At 66.0% G+C, this 19,645-nt stretch overlaps 2 protein-coding genes and 1 long non-coding RNA gene across 3 annotated transcripts; 1 reads left to right on the forward strand and 2 right to left on the reverse strand.

The window, feature by feature from the left end:
• Positions 1–1,239: 1,239 nt before the first annotated feature.
• Positions 1,240–10,122, reverse strand: LOC149128914 (uncharacterized). The gene is made up of 3 exons (XR_016226444.1): positions 9,984–10,122; positions 4,508–4,612; positions 1,240–1,450 (listed from the first exon to the last, which is right to left on the reverse strand). It is a non-coding gene; the product is annotated as an uncharacterized LOC149128914 (long non-coding RNA).
• LOC149128915 (lipocalin-1-like) lies at positions 5,507–10,191 on the forward strand. Its single transcript, XM_089322062.1, has 6 exons — positions 5,507–7,425; positions 7,708–7,841; positions 8,447–8,517; positions 8,602–8,709; positions 9,851–9,952; positions 10,072–10,191. Exons 1-6 carry the CDS (start codon positions 7,336–7,338, stop codon positions 10,098–10,100), a joined length of 534 nt encoding a protein of 177 aa, XP_089178188.1. The 5' UTR covers positions 5,507–7,335; the 3' UTR covers positions 10,101–10,191.
• A 5,025-nt stretch (positions 10,192–15,216) lies between these two features.
• Positions 15,217–18,836, reverse strand: LOC138846224 (lipocalin-1-like). Its single transcript, XM_070061448.2, has 7 exons — positions 18,594–18,836; positions 18,137–18,267; positions 17,177–17,247; positions 16,591–16,701; positions 16,106–16,207; positions 15,915–15,941; positions 15,217–15,340 (listed from the first exon to the last, which is right to left on the reverse strand). The coding sequence occupies exons 1-6, from the start codon at positions 18,681–18,683 to the stop codon at positions 15,916–15,918; spliced, it is 531 nt and encodes a 176-aa protein (XP_069917549.2). The 5' UTR covers positions 18,684–18,836; the 3' UTR covers positions 15,217–15,340; position 15,915.
• Positions 18,837–19,645: the final 809 nt, after the last annotated feature.

A 19,645-nucleotide genomic window follows, 5' to 3' on the forward strand; every position in this document is an offset into this window, starting at 1 on the left:
CACAGTCTGCAGCCACATTAGATGTTTCCAGCTGGCACTGGTTCTAAGTTTGCAGCATCATGAAACGGGGTTTCCACGACACACAAGGTGGGGGGCTTGGGAGTGCACGGAAATGGGGTGTGGGCGGTGCAGGCTGGGCTGTCACATGGCTGTCCTATTGGCCGGCCAGGCTGTCACTCAGGCCAGCTGAGGTTGTTGCTGGGGTGAGCTGGGGTGGGCCGTGCAGAGTGCAGCAGGCCGGGCAGGGAAGCAGGCTGGGCAGGGCAGCGGGGCAGCGGGGCAGCAGGCCGGCAGTGCAACTCGGCTCGTCTCTGCTGGCTCCCGCCCTGCCCACGACAAAGCCCCCCAGCACCTGCTGTTCCACGCAGAGAGAAGCTGCAGTCCTGACCATGGCCCGCAGCCCACACTCGCGTCCACCCTCGCTCAGGCTCCCCTTGGCCGGATGCCCCCTGGGTCGTGGGCGGAGGCTGCCGCTGTGCCCTACAGGCTGTCCCTGGACCCGCCAGCCCTCTGCTCCTCCAGGCCCACACTGCGTGTTCCTTCCGCCCAGAGCCCTCGCCCACCCGCCCTGCTCCTGGCCCAATTCCGTGTTCCAGTGCCAGCTCGGGGAGGCGGGCTCCGACCGTGCCACTCAGAGCACAAACGCCCCCTTGTCACCCTGCCCTGGTCCACGCCGTGCCCTTTGCCTTTCCCCGGTGCTCATCACCTGGAAATTAATCCATAATTACAGGAGTCGGCGCTCAACCAGGAAGCAGCAGGACGCCCTGAGCAGGGGTTCACCCGGGGAACAATGGACAATGGGCCGGCACAGGGAGCCGCAGGGGACAGCCCGAGACGTAGGGGAGCACGCGGTGGGCAGGGGAGCCCGGTCCCTGCGCAGGGCTGGGCAGGGGAGGTGTGGGTGTGGCCCAGGGCAGCTGGGGACCTTGGCTGGCTTGGCTTTGGCTGGTGCGGATCCCTGGTCAGGGCAGAGGCCGGCAGGGAGGGAAATGCTGGTTGGGCCAGGCGGGCAGGAAGCCTCTTCCCTCCCCTGGGGCAGGTGGGCTGGGGCCGGGGAGCCTGCGAGACGCCCAGGGTGCACCTGCGGCGCAGCCAGGGCCCCAGCAGAGTTTGGCTGCCCCTCGCTCAGGCCACGGTTGCTGCCGGCTCACTGCCCGCCCGTGTGTGCTCTTGGGCACAACTTCCCCTTACTCCCTTGGTCCATTTTCTGTTCTCTTTTTATTTTTTTAAGATTTTATGTATTTATTTGAGAGGTAGAGTTACAGACAGTGAGAGATAGAGACAGAGAGAGAGGTCTTCCATCCATTGGTTCACTCCCCAGATGGCTGCAATGGCTGCAGCTGTGCTGACCTGAAGCCAGGAGTTCCATCCGGGTCTCCCACTTGAGTGCAGGGGCCCAAGCACTTGGACCATCTTCTACTGCTTTCCCAGGCCACAGCAGAGAGCTGGACTGGAAGAGGAGCAGCCGGGACTAGAACCGGCGCCCATATGGGATGCTGGCACCACAGGCAGAGGATTAACCTACTGCACCATGGCACCGGCCCCATTTTCTGTTGTCTTTTTAAAAGACTTATTTATTTATTTGAAAAACAGTTACAGAGAGAGGTAGCTACACACACACACACACACACACAGAGAGAGAGAGAGAGAGAGAGAGAGAGGGGTCTTCCATCCGCTGGTTCACTCCCCAAATAACAGCAACCGCCGGAGCTGGGTGGGTCTGAAGCCAGGAGCCAGGAGCTCCATCGGTCTCCCACATGGGTGCAGGGGCCCAAGGTTTAAGGACCTGGACCATCTTCCACTGCTTTCCCAGGCCACAGCAGAGAGCTGGATCGGAAGAGGAGCAGCCGGGACTTGAATTGGGACTCCGGTTTGGGATGCACCCATCACCCACTGCGCCACAACACTGCGGGGGTCCCGGCAGCTCTGCACGCGGATGCTCCGGCATGCGGTGAGGTGAGGTGTCGGGCGGCCTGGACAGGGTGTGGGGGAAGTGATTGCAGAGTTCGCCGACCTGCGAGGCCCCAGAGGGATGGACAGCGATTTCTGGTGGGCAGGAGGATCCTGCATCTGCAGGGTCTATGGGAGACACACGGCCGGGGCAGCACAGCCCAGGGACCTGCAGCCCGGGGTCTGAGCAGAGCAACGGCCACACGGGCAGTGCACGACCAACAGAGGCCGAGAGGGACCGGAGGCCAACGCTGGGTCACCCTCCCCAAGCACAGTCGTGACCCCAGACCCCACCCGGTGTCAGACCCTCAGGGGGAGGAGCCTCCAGCGCCAGGGGCAGCAGCAGCAGGTGACCAACTGAAGTCCCAGCAGGGCCCACACCACTGTGTCCCCGGGAAAGCCTGCCCCAGAGGCTCGGCCAATGGGGGCCGGAAGTGGAAAGACGGACTCTACAGCCAGGCAGACCCCCACCCGCCCACCCCGCTCCCAGCCCGAGACCCTCAGCCTGAGCCTCACACCTCACCCAGAAACGACTCCAGTGGGTCACAGGCGCTCACCTGGGGAGCACGGACCACTGGAGCTTTTAGAAGCCACATGAGGCCGGCGCCGCGGCTCACTAGGCTAATCCTCCACCTTGCAGCGCTGGCACACCGGGTTCTAGTCCCAGTCGGGGCGCCAGATTCTGTCCCGGTTGCCCCTCTTCCAGGCCAGCTCTCTGCTGTGGCCAGGGAGTGCAGTGGAGGATGGCCCAAGTGCTTGGGCCCTGCACCCCATGGGAGACCAGGAGCAGCACCTGGCTCCTGGTTTTGGATCAGCGCAGTGCGCCGGCCGCAGCGGCCACTGGAGGGTGAACCAATGGAAAAGGAAGACCTTTCTCTCTGTCTCTCTCTCACTGTCCACTCTGCCTGTCAAAAACAAAAAAGCCACATGAGAAAGTCTGGGGATGTGCAGCTCCGTCGGGGGTCCTCGGGTTTGTGAACCTCATAAGAGAGGTGTCCTCAAATGAAAAGCGCTTGCTCCAGGCCCGAGCCTCTGGAGGCTAAGAAAGGGCAGGACGGGGGCTGCCATGGTGCGGCCGGGTCGGCGATGGCTCCTGGCCCCGGCCCCCGGCACTGCTACCCCAGGCCCCCGTCTGGAAGCTGAGTCCTGCGGCTGCAGTCACGACTGGTTGGCCGAGGCCCCTGGAATCTGCCGCTCGCGGTCTGGGAGCTGGGAGGCCGACGCCAAGGTGCTGGGGGGGCCGGTGTCTGCTGGGCCAGCAAGGCCACCTCTCCGCCGTGTCCTCCCACAGTGCGAGGGACGCACCCCCGTCTCCTCAGCCCCCTGGAAGGGTGCTAATCCGATTCGTGAAGACTCCAACCCTGTGACGCTCTCAGCCCCCGAGGGCCCCACCCCAGCACCCGCACCTCAGAGTCTGGGGACACACACACGGAGGCAGTGCAGGGCCACAGCTTTCAAGGCCAGGCTTTAGTTCCCTCTCTCCACCACTAGGTGGCAGTAGCAGCGGTTGTCACTGTTGGGCACACAGTGCACCACCCGGCTGCTGTCCGCTCCTGTTCTCCTCACGCCCAGCTTCTCAGGGTCCACCACGCTCTCTGACCACCTGCACGGGCCGTGGCATCAGTTAGGGAGGGATCCAGGCTCAGCCTGTTGGGGAGGGGTCCAGATCCAGAGTTGCCCTCCTTCGGGTTCCCGTTGTCTCACTGTAGGTGGCCTTAGCAAGAGACCCTCCCCAGAGCCCAGATGACACGAACTTGTTGAGAGGTGACCCAAGAAAATGTGCACATGAGAGAAGCAGGGGTACAGGGAAGCAAAAGTGCCCAGCAAAGCCACACGGACGTCCAGTGCGGGAAACCGGAACCTCCCGCTGATGGGGACGCCTGGGGCTGCCCTAGGACAGGCGTGTTGCAGTCAGCGCGCTCACGCAAATGTGCACACGCGGGTGGAGAAGGCAAGAAGTGCCCAGCACATAGGTCAACGGCCAAGAGTCTTTCTTGTTGTTTAAACCTCTTCAAGGGGCTGGCGCTGTGGCATAGCAGGTAAAGACGTTGCCTGCGACGCCGGCATCCCATATGGGCACCGGTTCGAGTCCCGGCTACTCCACCTCCACTCCAACTCCCTGCTGCTGTGCCTGGGAAAGCAGTAGAAGGTGGCCCAAGTCCTTGGGCCCTGCACCCACATGGGAGACCCAGAAGAAGCTCCTGGCTCCTGGCTGCAGATCGGCACAGCTCCAGCCGTTGCGGCCATCTGGGGAGTGAGCCAGCAGATGGAAGACCTCTCTCTCTGTCTGTCTGTCTCTCTCCCTGCCTCTCCTTCTCTCTGTAACTCTTCAAATAAATAAACTTTCAAATTAATAAATTTCAAATTTTCAAATAAATATTTTTCAAATAAATCTTTTAAAAAAAGAAAGAAAGAAATCAAAAACAAAGGGCGAGGCGAGCAGAGACAAGCAGGACGAGAGCCAGAGCCGAAACCGAGGGCCGCGGAGGAGCAGCAGCAGCCCAGAGCGGGTTCTCAGCGATCGGCTAAGCCGCGCCGGGGAGAGACGGAAACTCACAGCCGGCGGTGATGACCGGCGTGGAGGCCGTGATGCTGACGCAGGGGCAGGGAGGGGTCCTTCCAGAGACGGCCAGAGCGGCGTTCCACGTCGCAGGCAAACCGTCTGCAGATCAAACTGCCGTGAGCGGCCCCTCGTCCAGCTCCGCGGGCGGCCGCAGGTGGGAAGACTAAGCCCCCACAGGAGGGAGGGCAGCAGCCTCGGAAGCAGCCCGGGCTCTGCCCTCCGGAGTCCTGCCCCAAACCTCACAGGCGGCCCCGCCTGCGCCCAGGGAGAGCGCCCAGGAGTCCTCCCCACCGCCAGGCAGGCTGCTCGGCCGGATAACTGGGTCAGAACCTTGACCCGAATCTCAGCGACTTCACACCCAGCAAACCCTTTGTCCCGGAGGAGCGGGAGAAGGTGTGAAGAACCGGACCCCAAACCACAGGGGCCCCAGTCTGAATGCAGGCCCCAGGCTGTCACCTGTGTCCCATCTGCACCTGCACGGCCGGGGCTGTCCCCCGCTGGCGAGAGCTCAGCTCCACGCCCTGCCCGTGCCCGCACAGCCTGCTCCTCGCTCCTCACCGGAGGCCAGGGGACCAGCCTGCCTGGTTGTCACCAGCACAGACACCCTACCTCTCACTGTCCCTACTGCCCCGGGGCCCTGGTAGCTTGGGTGGGGGGTGCTGGGTCCCAGAGCTGACCCCAGAGGATGCCGGGGCTGCAGAACGCCAAGACCTCGTGCGGCCTCCCTCGAACTCTAAGCACGCTGGGGCGAAGGCTGTCCCATAGTGAGCTGTGGAGGCGGGGGAGGGGCAGGGCCAGCGCTTCCAGGCCAAAGCCAGGAGGCAGGGCCAGGCCCCGGCACTGCTGCCCCGTCCACGGTGAACTTTCCCCAGCGACGGGCAGGACCTGCTTACTGCCGGGTCTCAGGGAGGATGGGGGCTCCTCTGGACCCCTGGACTACACGGCTCCTGGAGAAGGCTGCCCGTGAGGAGTCGGGACACTCAGGGGGGGTGTCCCCGGCTCACCTGGGGTCTGCCGGGCCTGGGTCACTGCAGGGGGCACCCACAGGCCAGGGGGGTGTGAGGTACCCGCTGGGTGCTCGCTGTCCACCTGGAGGACACTGGCAGCGTCACAAATTCATGGCGTTCCCATCATGCCACTGTCCCCGTAGACACGGCCTCAGCCAGCTCCAGCGGACCTCAGAGCAGGGGGCACAGCCCCAGGGGGGCAGCCAATCCTGATCTGGTCCTGGCCGTGGACAAGGCTCCCGGGCAGGCAGGGAGCCCGTGGGGGGCCCGCAGCCCGCAGAGCCGGGCTCCTGTCGGATTCCCAGGTCTGCAGCCCTGGTGTACGGGTGCTGAGGTCTGAGGTCTGAGCCCTGGTTGCCAGGGGCGCGGACACCCCTCAGCAGAAGCTCCACAGGGCCCCCAGGGCCCCCGAGCAGAATCGGATCAGACACGGCATCGGGACACCGGGCTGTGGGCAGCGTGGATGGCCAGGACCCAGGAGGAGGAGGACCCTGGCAGAGCTGAGCCCTGGCGGTCTCTGTGTGGAAGCCGGGACTGCAAGGCTGCTGGGCCCCAGGTGTGGGAGGAGCGGGCTGCACGTGGGACAAAGCCAGCGTCCAGCCCCAGGCACTGGAGAGCAGGACCCACCTCGGCCTCCCACTCTGCACACCTCCAGGAAGCCCCCGTGGGTGTGCATGGCCCTGCTGGCCTGTGGGCCCTACATACAGGGGCGGCTGCACGTCCACACTGCACCCACAGGTGCGGCAAGGTAGGCCACACGAGGAGTCCACGCACAGCCACCTGTGGACACGCACGGCTGGCGGCCTCTCTCCATGGAGGCTGCTGGTGAGTACACACTCGGCTGCTGGTATAGACAGATTGGCATTCTGCCATCCTGCTCTTCAAATAAAATCCCCAATGGGGCTGGCGTTGTGGTGCCCAAATCTCATAAGAGGGATGCTTCAAGCCAAAAACTGGTACCGAGGCCAGAGGCTGCACAGGTGCACAGGCACCGGGCAGGGGACCAGCTGGACTGGGCCCAGATCACGCCGGCCGAGGCTCACGGGTCCGAGAGGCAAGGGCTCCGAAGCCCGGGGTCCCGAGAGAAACCAGGGGAGGCCATGCTGGGCAGGCGCTGGTAGAAATGAGGATTTGCAGGGACTGGGGCAAGGCCGCCCTCATGACCCCAAGCCCAAACCTGGCCGTGGTGCCCTCCCGTGGGACATCTGGAGCCCTCTCGCCCTGGACACCGGCCGAGCACCAGGCAGTGGACTCCTTGTGGCACAGGAGCTTCCTGGAAGCCATGGCCAGATAGAGCCTCAACCCTGGGGGCCTTGGGCTGCAGGGGGCGCTGTCCAGCTCTGAGCACAGGCGAGTCCAGCCGGGCTGGCACTGTGCTTGGACTCCCAGGTCTACCATGAAAGTGGCGGTGTGCTGACGTACCCCTGGCTGGAGCTGACCTCTGGGCGGGGACCAGCGATGCCTGGGGGCTCCTGGGCCCAGGCGGGTGCAGGCTCCCAGGGAGAAGGCAGGGTGGGGCAGGGGGAGCACAAGGAACCCTTGTTGTCACCCCCCAGAGTGCATGGTGAGCCCCTCCCACCCACACCACCCTCCCTTTCAGACCAGGACCCACAGGGCCCCGCCCAGGTGCTGGCTGCTGACCCCGGCCAGCGCCGCCCACTCACTCACGGGCTCCAGGAAACACAGTGAGCTCACCACCTGCTCTGCAGCAGGGGGCCTGTGTGGGGAGGGGCGGGAGTCCTGCTCCAGGGCAGCCCAGAGCCGGATAAATGGGCAGCAGGGAGGCGGGCAGCACAGGACAGCCGGGCCGGGACCATGCAGCTGCTCCTGCTGACGGCCGGGCTGGGCCTGCTCTCTGTGCTGGGAGCCCAGGGCCCTCAGCTGATCCCTGCCAGCGCTGAGGACGTGAGAGACGCGGGGAGACACTCACCACCCTGCTGCCCTCTCTGCCCCCGCCCCTGCCCCGTCCCTAACAGCAGCTTTGCCCTGGGCCTTTGGGTGACTTCCTCAGCTGCTGGCTCTGTGGCTGAGGCCGTCCTGGGTGCAGGTGCAGGCCCGGGTCCCGGTGCCTGCCTTGCCCCTCGCATGGAGGGACGACCCCGTCCCCACCCAGCCTCTGCCCCCCACTGCTCGCCCAGCTGAGGGCCCCATTCCCGGCTCAGCCCGGCCCCTGCTGTCCCCTCCCAGCTTGTAGGCCGATGGCACATCAAGCTCTGGGCGGGGACCTTGCGCATTCCCGCCCACAAGAGGAGCCACCCACTGCCTCCCTTCACCTTGGCCATGAACCGGCTCCGGAAGCTGGAATTCAGGATGAACCTCACGTGAGCCCCTGCCCGCGGCCCCTCCCTCCCCAGTGCAGCCCCCGCCCTCCTGGCCCAGCTGCCCTGAGCTCAGCTTCCCTCCTTCCTGCTCCGTCTGGGTCGTCTCCCGCCACCCCTGCCACGTGCCGGGACCCTGTCCCTGCTGGGCTGTGGGGCTGGGACCCCAGCTGCCCCTGGAGATGCCGGGGCTGTGGGCGCTGCGCTCTCTTCTGTGGGGGAACAGAGCTGGGGACCGGCCAGGGTGCTGCCGCCTGGACAGACGTGGGCTCCCCAGACACCACTGTCATCACTGCACTTGGGAACCTGCTGGGGACAGCGGCCAGCAAGCTGAGGCTGGGCAGTGTGGGGTCCTGCCGAGCACGACGCCCTGAGCAGTCCCAGCTGCCAATCCGTGGCCTGTAGCAGTGGCAGGTGGGGCCACTTGAAGCTTCGGGCCCTCCCGAGAGCCGGGGGCCCAGGCATCTTCAGGTGGCCGAGCCGAGAGCGAGGGCTGGCAGCACAGGGGGCAGTGGGTGCAGGGGCTGACCCAGCGCTGGGAGTCTGCGCAGCTGGGAGTGGGGTGGGGGCAGGGTCGGGGCTGGGGCCATGCCCTGATTCTGTGCCAGGAAGCCCATCGGATGCATCCAGTACAAGCTGCCCCTGGACTATGGGCCCGACCCGGGCATCTACGGCTCCTGTGAGTGTCCCCGCGGCACTAAGTTCCGTGTAAGCAGAGCCCGCAGGGCCCAGCCCTGACTGTCCCCGTTCCTGTTCTCGGCAGGGTGGCGCCACCTCATCTACATCAGCTTCCTGCCGGGGAGGGAGCACGCCATTGCCTACTTCAAGGTCAAGGTGGACACCATCAACCACTACATGATGATGCTCATGGGTGCGTCCAGCCCTTGCCACACGCATGCAATGTGGCCGTGGACCCCGGGTGCTTGAGCTTGGAGCAGCTGCCCAGGCCTCCTGCCCCACTCCCTCCAGTTCCCAGCCCCGAGCCCAGCCTGCGGGCAGGACTCGCGGTGCGAGGGGAGGAGCAAGCTCTGTGTCTCCCCGGTTCCACGCCCACTCAGGACACCCCTGGGCCTGCCCTCTGCGCTGGCGGGAACTCAGGCTGGAACGGGGGGCACAAAGACCCCTGCCCGGTGGCTCAGGTGGAAACCCTGAGGCCGACCTCATGGGCCCTTGGGGCCGCCCAGCTCCACTCGTCTGAACCCGAGCCACCTGCCCCACCTCCCTCCTCTCCTCCTGGCCACCCTGCTCTGATGCTGGGTGCCTCTCTGTCCTGTGAGTGCTGACCCCTCCTCGCCTGACTCCTGCTCTGGGCAGGACCCCTCCTCACACAGCAGGACTCGTGGTGGGTGCATAGGGCAGGGGCTGGGGCTCTGTGCACGATGCTGGCCAGGAGGGCCCGGGTGCAGCCTCTGAGACCCCGACTCCGGGACAGCCCGGGCTGAGGACACGGCCTGGGCCCCTGGGGGAGCCAGGGCCACACGGGGCTCTGCCGCTCTCCAGGGTGAGCCTGTGTGCGTGGCAGGGTCAGGACCCCGCGGCCAGGTGGGGAGAGGGGCCCTGGGCTGGGAGCTGAGCGCCGCATGGGGGCTCCATGGTGGGACCCCTCCCTCCTCATACTGGGCTCTCCTCCTGGCTGCCAACCGCAGGCCCCTTCCTCAGCCAGGGGATCCCCAGCCCACTGTCTGCCCTCCAGGGCCAGTGCGGGGCAGGACCCCTTCCTGGGGGCTTGGGGGACAGCCCTGGGGCTGTCAGCCTGGCAGGAGGCCCCTGCACTCAGGAGACCGAATTCCAGACAAGACCCAGGCTCCCCCTGCCTGGGCCCCAGCTGCTCCTTCTCAGGATGCTGGGGGTGGGTTCTTGGGGTTCCCGGGGGACAGCAGGCTGGCGGCTTCTCAGAGTCCAGGGCTCCCCCGCGAGCTGTCAGGGTCAGGCCTGGCAGGGGGCCCTCCCCAGCCCACCTGCTTCCCCAGCGTGAGCCACGGTCGCCCGACTGCACCCGCCCCCACCTGCAGGCCGCACCCTGGATGGAAACCCGGAGGCTGAGGCGACCTTCGAGGAGTTCGCGGAGAGCAAAGGGCTGAACCGAAGCGACATCGCCAGGCCCCCTCCCCTCGGTGACCTGGGGCTCCCCCGTCTGTCACTCACCTGTCACTCTCCCGGGATGAGGGCTGACGCTGGTGCCTCTCTTCCCATGAGCGCTGACCCCTCCCCGCCTGTCTCTCTGGGTCTGCAGAAGCCTGCGCGCTGACCCCAGACTCTTAGTGCCGGGGGCGGCACCGCCTGCCCAGGAAGGACCCGGCCCCGCCCCGCGCCTGCGCTCAGAGCTCCAGCCCGGGAGCCGCCCCGCCCTGCCTGCGTGATGGAGTCAGCGGAGTGGCCCCTCCCCCGGAGGGTCAGCATCACCAGGCGGGGACCCCTCCCCAGCATGGACGCGCGGGGGCGCCCCCCAGGCTCTCTGAGAGGCGGGTGCTGTGGTCACCTCCCCTGAGACGTCGCCATGGAGACGAGTGTGCTCCTGAGTGCCAGTGGCCGCAGCCCCTCCCCTCTGAGAGTGGAGCCCCTGAGCCCAGGGCGGGGTCCCCTGCTGCCCTCCTCCCCTGCCCCGGGATCTCCCAGGACACCGCGTGGCTTTGCCTGCCCTGAGCCCTGGGTGGCTGCTGAGTGAGAATAAAGCTGTGTCTCCTCTGTGCTGGCCTCGCGCCTCCTGGCTGATCTGTCTCAGAGTCTGCAGGATCAGGTGGGCTCTGCTAGGTGGGAAGTTAGAAATTAGCCTATGTGTGTGTGGCAGGGAGGTCTGGGGGGCTCAGAAAACTAACGCAGCCCAGGATTTTACACTGCACAGCCCTGCCCACACCCCAGTAACTTACAGGTGGTCTCAGCTCTCCCCCCACGGAAGTCTCCCAAGAATCCTCTCTGCTCAGTTCCAAATGGGTTGGGCAGCCTGGCAACCCGGGGCGGTAGGCCATCACGGCGGGCAGCCTGTGGCCTCTGCCTGCGCCACGTGGGGCTACTCAGCAGGATCACACGGGTGCATGGAACCCTGGGAGGAATTCTACGGAATTCACACTCAGCAGAGGGAGGAGGGCCGGGAGAAACAGAGGGCAGAACTAGACCTATTCCCTTGTAAGCCACAGGGTGAATGTAAACTGCCCCCCAGCTCCTGTCCGGAGAGGTCCCCCCTTGTTCTGCTGGACACGTCACCTCGGCACTCCTCTCTGTCTCATGTCTGCATTCTCTCTTGCGCGGAGACAAGAACCCAGCACACCTGTGGCACCCACGGACCTGTTCTGTTCAGGTCACACCAGGCACCAGCACGGGCACAGGTGCACAGGTGTCACTCGGTGGTGGCGATGTGCCGGCCTTGCAGGGAGAGGCCCCATCAGGCTCAATGTGTCACGCTCCTAGACGGGAGGAGGAAAAAATACAGTTGTCAGAGACCCCGAGTTTGTTTTAGTTCTTTTTTTTTTTTTTTTTAATTTTTTGCCAGGCAGAGTTAGTGAGAGAGAGACAGAGTTATAGACAGTGAGAGGGAGACAGAGAGAAAGGTCTTCCTTCGGTTGGTTCACTCCCCTAATGGCCACTACAGCCGGTGCTGTGCCGATCCGAAGCCAGGAGCCAGGTGCTTCCTCCTGGTCTCCCATGCGGGTGCAGGACCCAAGGACCTGGGCCATCCTCCACTGCCTTCCTGGGCCACAGCAGAGAGCTGGACTGGAAGAGGAGCAGCCAGGACAGAATTCAGCGCCCCAACCGGGACTAGAACCCGGGGTGCCGGCGCCACAGGCGGAGGATTAGCCAAGTAAGCCGCAGCGCCGGCCAGAGCGCCCGAGTTTGTAAGCAATTATGAGCTGGACGGGGAGAAGGCGAGGGAGAGACTCACAGCCGGAGCTAAGTTTATTCAAAAGGGAAGAAAGTTAGAGGGCTGCCTGGCTGTGTGCACACAGGGCGAACGGCGGTGGGGGGGGGGGGGCAGAGCGAGAATTCCGGAACAGGTGGGTCGGTGCAGAGGAAGCCGGGGAGGGCCCCGAGGCGCAGGGCTTCTCCCTCCATGGGAGCTGAGCTGGCCGAGGGGGAGAGCAGCTCTGGGCTGAGCTTAAGGCATTGCAGTGCCTCAGGGGGCGGGGCCGTGGTCCATTCGTGGGGTACCCTGGCTGGGCGGGCTGGGGACGTCTCAGGAGTGCAGGGGTGGGTGGAGCTGGGTGGGGGAGATGACTGGGAGACACGCCCCCACGGAGCAGGGTCTGGGGTCCCAGAGGCAGGGGATGGACACACATCTAAAACCCTAAAGCCCTGGCTCCGTCAGGTTCTGGGAGCACCCCCCCGAGAGAGTTGCCCCTAAACACGCTGGGGGCCGGGTGGTGGCACAGCGGCTTACGCTGCTGTTTGGAAGGCCCGGTGCACATCGGAGCACCTGGTTCAAGCCTTGGCTGCCCCACTTCCAACCAGCTTCCTGCTGATGCTCCCCGGGAGGTGGCAGCGGTGGCTCAAGTACCTGGGCCCCTGTCACCCACCTGGGAGTCCTGGATGGAGTTCCTGGCTCCTGGTTAGGGCCTGTCTACATGAGAGGCCCAGCCAGGTGGACGCAGCCACACAGCCGGAAGCCCTGGGGGACGCGCCCTGCCCTCAAGGGGGAACCTCTGTCCGGGGAGCCCTCGTGACGTTTCCCAGGACAGATGTCCCAGGGGGAGAGAGGAGAGACAGAGGAGCATGGGTCACGGGAACCTAGGCCGTGCGTGGCCAAGCCTGCCCACCATGTACTCCTACGGCAAAGGCAACGCACATCCTGCCGTGTGCGATACCAAACCCGGGAGGAAGGGATGGCCGGTGGCAGATAAGCTGGAGACAGACCAGGGCCCCCCACAGCCCGCTAGCCAGACAGGGTGGGCAGGGGGCCCCGCGGGGGGATCTGAGCACCCCTCATGCTTCTGCCTCCGTCACCAGGGCACACCAGCCTGACAAGAGAAGAGCCCAGGCTTGGTGGGCCCGGCCTGGACAGGGACAGGGGCTGGAGTTCACGTCACAGGCGAGAGCTGGAGTGACCCGGACTTCATGGCTGCGCTGGGGATGGTCTGTGCCTGGACCACAGGCATCTGGATGGGCAGAGAGCAGCGGTGGGACCCCGAAGGTGCCCTTAGCCAAATTCCCCAGGGAACAGGGAGCTGGCTGGGGTGGTGGGACTGGCCCAGGGGCTGGGGCTGGGGCTGGGGCGGTGGGACTGGCCCAGGGGCTGGGGCTGGGGCTGGGGCTGGGGCTGGCCCAGGGGCTGGGGCTGGGGCTGGGGCTGGGGCTGGCCCAGGGGCTGGGGCTGGGGCTGGGGCTGGGGGTCTGGCATGCAAGCTGGGTTGGGGCAGGTTGGCTCTGGTTCTAACCGGGCAGTAGTGCTGGAGCATTCTAGAATTGGCTCCTGCCTGGGCTTGATTCGAACACTGGCCATGCCCAGAAGAGTTGCAAGGAGGGCCGTGGAGAAGGCTTTGGCTCTGGAGCTGATCCAGGGCCCCAACCGGAAGGTGGCTCGGCTCTGCAGCGGCTGTGTGGCAAACGCCGTCCAGCTGCTCGGCCGTGAGCTCCGAGGGCAGGGCCGGGGTCGGTTCCCGTTGTCTCCCGGTGCCTGCACATAGCAGGGAGCGGTGCACAGTGCTGGGTGTGAGGATGGAGGAGGGGAAGGAAGGAGCCGAGACGCCACTGGGTCCGAGTGTCTCCTCTGTGAGCAGCAGGGCTGTGGGCCGGTGCCCCGGCTCCTCCCTCCTGTCGTTCCGTGACCTGCGGGGCCCCGGGAGGCAGGTCCGTGCCCGATGCTCAGGGACACAGCTGCGGACACTGCCAGCTGCTGTGGGGTGGGGCTGACTCGCGCAGGGATAATGGGGGGGTCCAGGTCCCAGGCTCAGGGGCTGAGCCCCATGGGAAGCAGCTGCCTGCACCGCGGGGGCCCAGCTTCGTGCCCGGGACTCAGGACCAGCCCTGGGGGGCCTGCGGTGGAGGCGATGTGGATCCTAGGTCTGAGAGGCCACGCGCCCCACGACCCCACTGGCTGCTTCTTCCTGGGCCTCACTGTTCCCGTCTGTAACGTGGGCACGTGAGGGAACCCCTCCCCCACTGCACATGAAGAGGGCCTTGACCGCACACTGAGACGAAGAACTGCCTGACGTTTGCCCAGCGGCTGAGCCAGAGGGCCAGGGTGTGCGTTCACCCAGGACACTGGGGACCCTCAGGGCCGAGGTGGACCTGCTGTTCTGTGAGGGTTCACACGTCTGTGTGTGTCTGTGTGTGAGTGTCTGTGTGTGAGTGTGTGTGCATGTGTGTGTGCATGTGTCTGTGTGTGTGTCTCTGTGTATGTGTGTGTGTCTGTGTGTCTGTGTCCATGTGTGTGTGTGTCTGTGTGTGAGTGTTTGTGTCTGTGTGTGTGTGTCCGTGTGTCTGTGTACGTGTGTGTGTCTGTGTGTCTGTGTGTGTGTGTGTCCGTCTCCAGTGACTTTAGTGAAAAATGACCGCACAGTTGCTGGTTTAACCAACACAGGTTTATTCTCGGTAGCGACAGCCAGGGGGCGACACAGCAGGCGTGGTCAGAGCTGACCCAGGGGTCTGCCCGGCCACTGAATCTGCGGCCCCCACCCCAGGCCGCTGCGGGGCTGGGGCTGCGCTGTCCCGGCCGCCCGCGGCCCCGGCGATGCCCACTCTCGGGCCGGGTGGAGCAGAGTCCTCTTGCGGGTCCAGGGTGGTGCCGACGCTGCTGGAGACACGCCTGGCCCTGGGCTGTCCTCAGCCGGTCAGTTGGAGGCCCAGCATCACTCGGCCCAGCCCGGGAGGCCACAGGGACCTCAGACGGGCACAGGACAAGGAACACCCACAGCAGGGACTGAGGGGCCAGCCCCAGAGCTGAGCAAGGACTCAGACAAGGGCACGCACACGCATGTGCACCGAGACACCCCCGAGACAGCCGGGAGGGGGCAGCCCTAACGCCACCAGCGGGCACTCAGTGACCAGCACGTGGTCGGTCCCACCGAGAGGGGCGGGGCAGGGCCCGGGGGCCTGCTGCCCACCTGGAGGGCCCGAGAGGCCTGGCCCTGGCCTGTGACCTTGCTGGGTCCTCTCCTCCCTCCCTCCTGCCCCGACCCCCAGTGGGTTAGGACCTGGGGAGCCCAGGAGATTCCCACCCGCACAGGAGCTCTGCCAGGTCCCACCCCTGGGCTGAGCCACCCATCACCCACACCATCTCCCCACCCCCGCCAGGGCCCAGGCACTGGGCATCCCAGCTCAGATGCACCCACGGACCCCTACCTCATGCCCATTGTGTGCAGGCCCTGCCCCTGGAGAGCAGGGAGCAGGCCGGGTCCTCCCACCCCCGCAGACCCCCAAGGGTGCCCCAGGGAGCAGAGACACAGAGACTGCTTGAGTTCTTTATGTAGAATCTGGGTGGGGGGGCAGGGAAGGGCCTGGCTGGGCTCCGGGAGGGGCTCCTCCAGTCCTCCGGGGTAAGGCCCTGTGGGCTGCAGAGTCCTGGCCCCGCCCTAGGAAGAGGGGAGGGTCAGGGGGGTTCTGCAGGGGGCGTGGCATGGGCCGGGCACCTGGGACCCCAGCCTCAGGGTCAGGCAGTGGGGGAGGGCCCTTGCCAAGGCTGCCCAGAGCCCTGCTCCCTGTGGGAGTGGGGACGGCGAGTCTTGGGGACAAGGGAGGACTAGGAAGGGCGTTGATTCACAGGAGATGCTGGCTCCGCCCACAGCCTGGTGGGGCCCTGGGCAAGTCCTGCCCCTTAGACCTCACAGGACACCCAGCAGGGAGGGCCCTGGATGCCAGCAGACCCGGGGCGCGGCTTTGGGCAGTGCGGGTGGACAGTCTGTCTCCCCCAGAGAACCATGGGAATGGCCCCACCGTGGAAGGGTTCCCCCACCGCCCAGGTATGATCCCAGGGCAGGCATCTGAAGCCACACCTGAGGGCCAAGACAGGTGCAGGAGCAGAGCCCACCCCTGTCTGGCCAGGTGGGCCTCACCTGCCAGGTAGGATGGCAGGGGCTGGAGCCCGCGGCTCCTGCCGCCCATCAGACCCCAGACTCAGGTTTTCCCAGGTGTGCTCTGGCCACTCACCCTAGTCACTCGCGGGAGAGCAGCTCTCTGCAGGAAGAGGGAGACAGCACGGTCAGAGGACCCCGGGCCGCTCCGACCCGACGTTTCCTCACCCGGCGAGCACAGAGCAGCCCCAGACGAGGGGCGTCCCGGGCACTCCGCCCTGCGGCCCGAGCTCCTGGGCCCGGGGAGGGGCAGGTGCGTCCCCCTACCTCCTTGTGTGGGGACGAAGATGCTTTCCGCGTTCAGTCCCCTGTCTTTTGCCAGCTGCTCGAACTCCGCCAAGGCTGCCGGGTTGTTTTCAGGGTCTTTGCCTGCAGGCGAGGCCGGGAGGAGTCAGGAGGGTGGGGGGCAGCACCGGGCGTGGAGGCATCTGCATCCCAGCCTGGCGACCCAGGAGCCCCTGGGCTGGGAGGGTGCCCTCGGCCACCTCTGAGCTTTGACCCCGAGATCCTGGGGCTGGGGGAGCTTTCAGCTGCCTGTGGATTCCAGGGGCCCTGGGCCCTGAGCCCCCCACTCGCTGATCCAGAGAAGCCCTGAGCTCCGGATACGGCACTGGGACTTGGATCAGGAAATCAACACAAGTGTCCTGCACTGGGTGGGGGGGTCCCTGCATCCCAGGGGCCTCTCAGGGAGGGGTGAGGAGGGGCGGGAGGCAAGGGAGGTGGGCGGCAGGAGGTGGGAGGCGGGGGCTCACCGATCAGCTTGGCGTGCTTGAACCGCTGCCCGTGAATCTCGCCCTGGCACTGGAACACCCAGTGGTCCTTCTCCTTCATCTGAGTGACCTGGACTGTGGTCCTGCCCTCAACTGCAAAACGGGAACAGGGGTCCCACGAGGCCACGCCTCCCTCAGAAAGGCCCCGGGACGTGGCCCCGCCCCAGCCCGGCCAACACCTCAGCTGCCAGCTGCCCAGAGCTGCTGGACCAGGTCCCCCGAGGCGCTGGGTGCCCCACCTCCCCAGATCCCCTGCACCCAGGGACGGCCGTGGCCAGGCCAGGGAGGCCCAGGGAGGCTGGGGGTGAGAGGTGGGCAGAGTTTGCTATGGACACGCAGCTCCCCAACCCTGACACAGGACCCGTCAGGGGCACAGCCTCCCCGAGGGACAGCCCTGGACAGCCGGGTCCCTTGTGCACTAAAGGCCTCGCCTGCAGCGTGGTGTCAGGTGCTGGACTCTTTAAGGCAAGGAGACCCAGGGCGGGCGTGGTGGGCTGAGAGGGGGCCAGAGTGGAGGGGGGGCCTCGCCCTCCCTCGCTGACTTGGGCCCCGCGGCCTCCACACTCACAGGCCAAGTAAACGCCCGGCTGCTCCGTCTTCTCCAGGACGGTGCTCAACTGATGGCATTGACCCTTTTTCCTGGAAACAGAAGCCGAGTGGGCAGCGCTGTCCCGGCTGACCTCCCTCTCGGAGCGGACACTGCGCAGGGCCTGGAGGCACCCGGGTCCTAGCCGGGCCCAGGGAGCAGCAGGCAGAGCTGCACACAGGCAGGCCCAGCTGGCCTCAATGCAGGCGGCCACGCCCTGGTCATGCAGTGGCCTCGAGCCCCGGGCCACTCCTCCAGGTGGCTGCCCTCCCAGCCATCCTGTCCGCTGCCAGACGGTCTGTGACCACGGCCTCTTCTCGTCCCTCACTGCCCAGGGCCCCCAGCAGGTCCTCCACACAAGGAGCCGTGCACAGCCAGCCCCGCAGGCACCTTCATGTGCTCTGGGGGAGGGGGGTGTCTGCGGGGAGGAGAGGCAAACATCAGACCACCGCCAGGGTCAGCGAGAGCCGGGTCAGCTCCAGGCCAGAGAGCAGGTGCTGACCCACACAGGAGGGAGCCCCACTGAGGGCTGCCCTGATGGCACAGGGTCCTTGTGTCCCTCCCATGCCCTCAGCCGGGGGTCCTGTCCCCACCTGGTCATTGTGCAAACCCCACCCTGGGGTGCACAGAGCAGGCATGCGCCGTGAGGGTCCCGAGTCCAGAGTGCAGGCCCGGCCCCCTGCCTGACCCAGGGCTGGGATGAGACTCCATTTCCCCATGGGCCTGTGGGGCACGGGTGCCCAGGCAGGGGAGGTGGACAGTGCCCTGCAGGTGCCCCTGGGCCCACAGGCTTGGTTCCAGGCCCTCCTGGGGCTCTCCCAGCCCAGGTCCTGGCAGGCAGCTTGTGTTCAGAGCCCAGGTGCTCAGCGTTGGGGACCCCGTGTGGCCAGCGCCCCCATCCCTGCCCAGCCTCCTGTGTGGGGACAGTGCGCAGACACTCACACAAAGCTGAGGGTGACCTTGAGGCTGCCCCCGTCCTGGGCCACGATGGTCACGGGGCCCACAGAATCCGGCTTCAGCTCTGAAAACTCCTTGTCTGAGGTCACGCCCTTCATGTACAAGGTCCCTGAGGGCTGGTGAGGGTGCGACCCATCAGGCCCTACCGACGCTCAGGGCCTCCCCTCGCAGGGTCTGCAGCCCCCAGACCCTGAACGCCAACGGCCAGGAATGGGGCGCACTCCCCACAACCACACCACCCTGAAAGCACCCAGCGGCCTCCCCAGACCCAGCCCTGCCGCCTCCCAGTCCCTGCTGGGCCGGACCCCAGGGACCCTCACTCCCGGCCCTCTGCCGCCCTGGGTCCTCAGGCTCAGGTTAGCTCAGGACAGGAGTTCCTCGCCTGCCCCAGCGCGGTTGTCCCCCTGGAGCCCAGCCCCGCCCTCCCCTCTCGGAGCCTCACGGCCTGGCTCTCCGCCTCCACGTCCAGGGGGTCCTGGGCCTGCAGGACCACGAGGAGGCCGAGGCCCAGGGCCAGCAGCAGGGTCTGCATCTCGGGTCTGCGCTCTCGGCTGCAACAGGTCAGCTCCGGGCTGGGTGAGTCTGCTCAGCTCCTCTCGCCTGCACCCTTATAGGGCCGGGGCAGGGTCCTCCCGGAAGCTGGCGCCGAGGACTGGCCGATCCCTTCCTGGCCGCAACCGTGGCCAGCGCTGCCGCGGACCGGCTCAGGTGTCGTTGATGTTGGACGTCCCTCAATCACGGCTGTTGACTCCGCAAAGGTCACCCAGACAGGGCTGCCGCCCAGGGCAGGGCTCTGACCTCCCTGGGTGTGGAGCATCGGGTACGATGTGGCCTTGGCCGCCCTGCGCCCACGCCCCCTGGCTGGCTGCTGGCGCGGGTGCCGTGAGGATGAGAGAGCTTGGGCGTGGGTCTCGGCAGAACTTCCTGTGGTCTGGGCAGGACCCCCAACCCGAGACAAATCAGGACAATGAGGCCCACCGCGTGGAAATGTGCACTGCACGGACCCTCGCTCCTGAGCCACTGAGCAGGCGGGGCCCACTCTGCTCACCCCCAGAGCAGCCGCAGGTCGGGCAGGGGACCGGACGGGTGAGCGGGAATGTTGGTAGTCGGAAACAAGAACAAGCATCAAACATGGTGATGTGGTGGGAGAAGGGAGACCTCCGATGCTCCGTGCACAGCGTCTGTGACCATGCCCCCAGGAGCTGGGCAGTGGACAAGCAGGGGCCTTGGCGGAGGAGGGGTGAGCAGGTGCTACAGGCCAAGCCCCCGGTGGAGAGGAAGGCACCGGCCCGATGCATTGTGGGAAACGCACCTTGTCCACAGCCTCCTTAGACAGGATGGATGATTGACAGCAGACAATGGTAGACCCACGCCCATCAGTGGGCGCAGCGCACACAGATCTGGGTGAAGGGAGAGGGGAGCCCAGTTCGGCTTCATGGGGCCAACGCTGCGGCCCCAGAGGAGCTGTAGCAAGAGCGGAGCCGCGTGGAGCGC

This window comes from Oryctolagus cuniculus, chromosome 1 (assembly GCF_051225735.1).
Source record: "Oryctolagus cuniculus isolate XC-2025 breed Fujian yellow rabbit chromosome 1, ASM5122573v1, whole genome shotgun sequence".
NCBI classification, from domain to species: Eukaryota; Metazoa; Chordata; class Mammalia; order Lagomorpha; family Leporidae; genus Oryctolagus; species Oryctolagus cuniculus.

Bases quoted from the DNA above. Each gene is read 5' to 3' on its own strand.
- LOC149128915 (XM_089322062.1), top strand. From the start codon at position 7,336: ATGCAGCTGCTCCTGCTGACGGCCGGGCTGGGCCTGCTCTCTGTGCTG. The intron at 8,518-8,601 runs GTGAGTGTCCCC...TGTTCTCGGCAG, and splicing joins CCCGGGCATCTACGGCTCCT to GGTGGCGCCACCTCATCTAC. The intron at 9,953-10,071 runs GTGACCTGGGGC...CTGGGTCTGCAG, and splicing joins CGCCAGGCCCCCTCCCCTCG to AAGCCTGCGCGCTGACCCCA.
- LOC138846224 (XM_070061448.2), bottom strand. From the start codon at position 18,683: ATGCAGACCCTGCTGCTGGCCCTGGGCCTCGGCCTCCTCGTGGTCCTG. The intron at 16,208-16,590 runs GTGAGCCCCCGC...CCTCGCCTGCAG, and splicing joins CAAGCACGCCAAGCTGATCG to GCAAAGACCCTGAAAACAAC. The intron at 15,942-16,105 runs GTAGGGGGACGC...CTCTTCCTGCAG, and splicing joins CTTCGTCCCCACACAAGGAG to AGAGCTGCTCTCCCGCGAGT.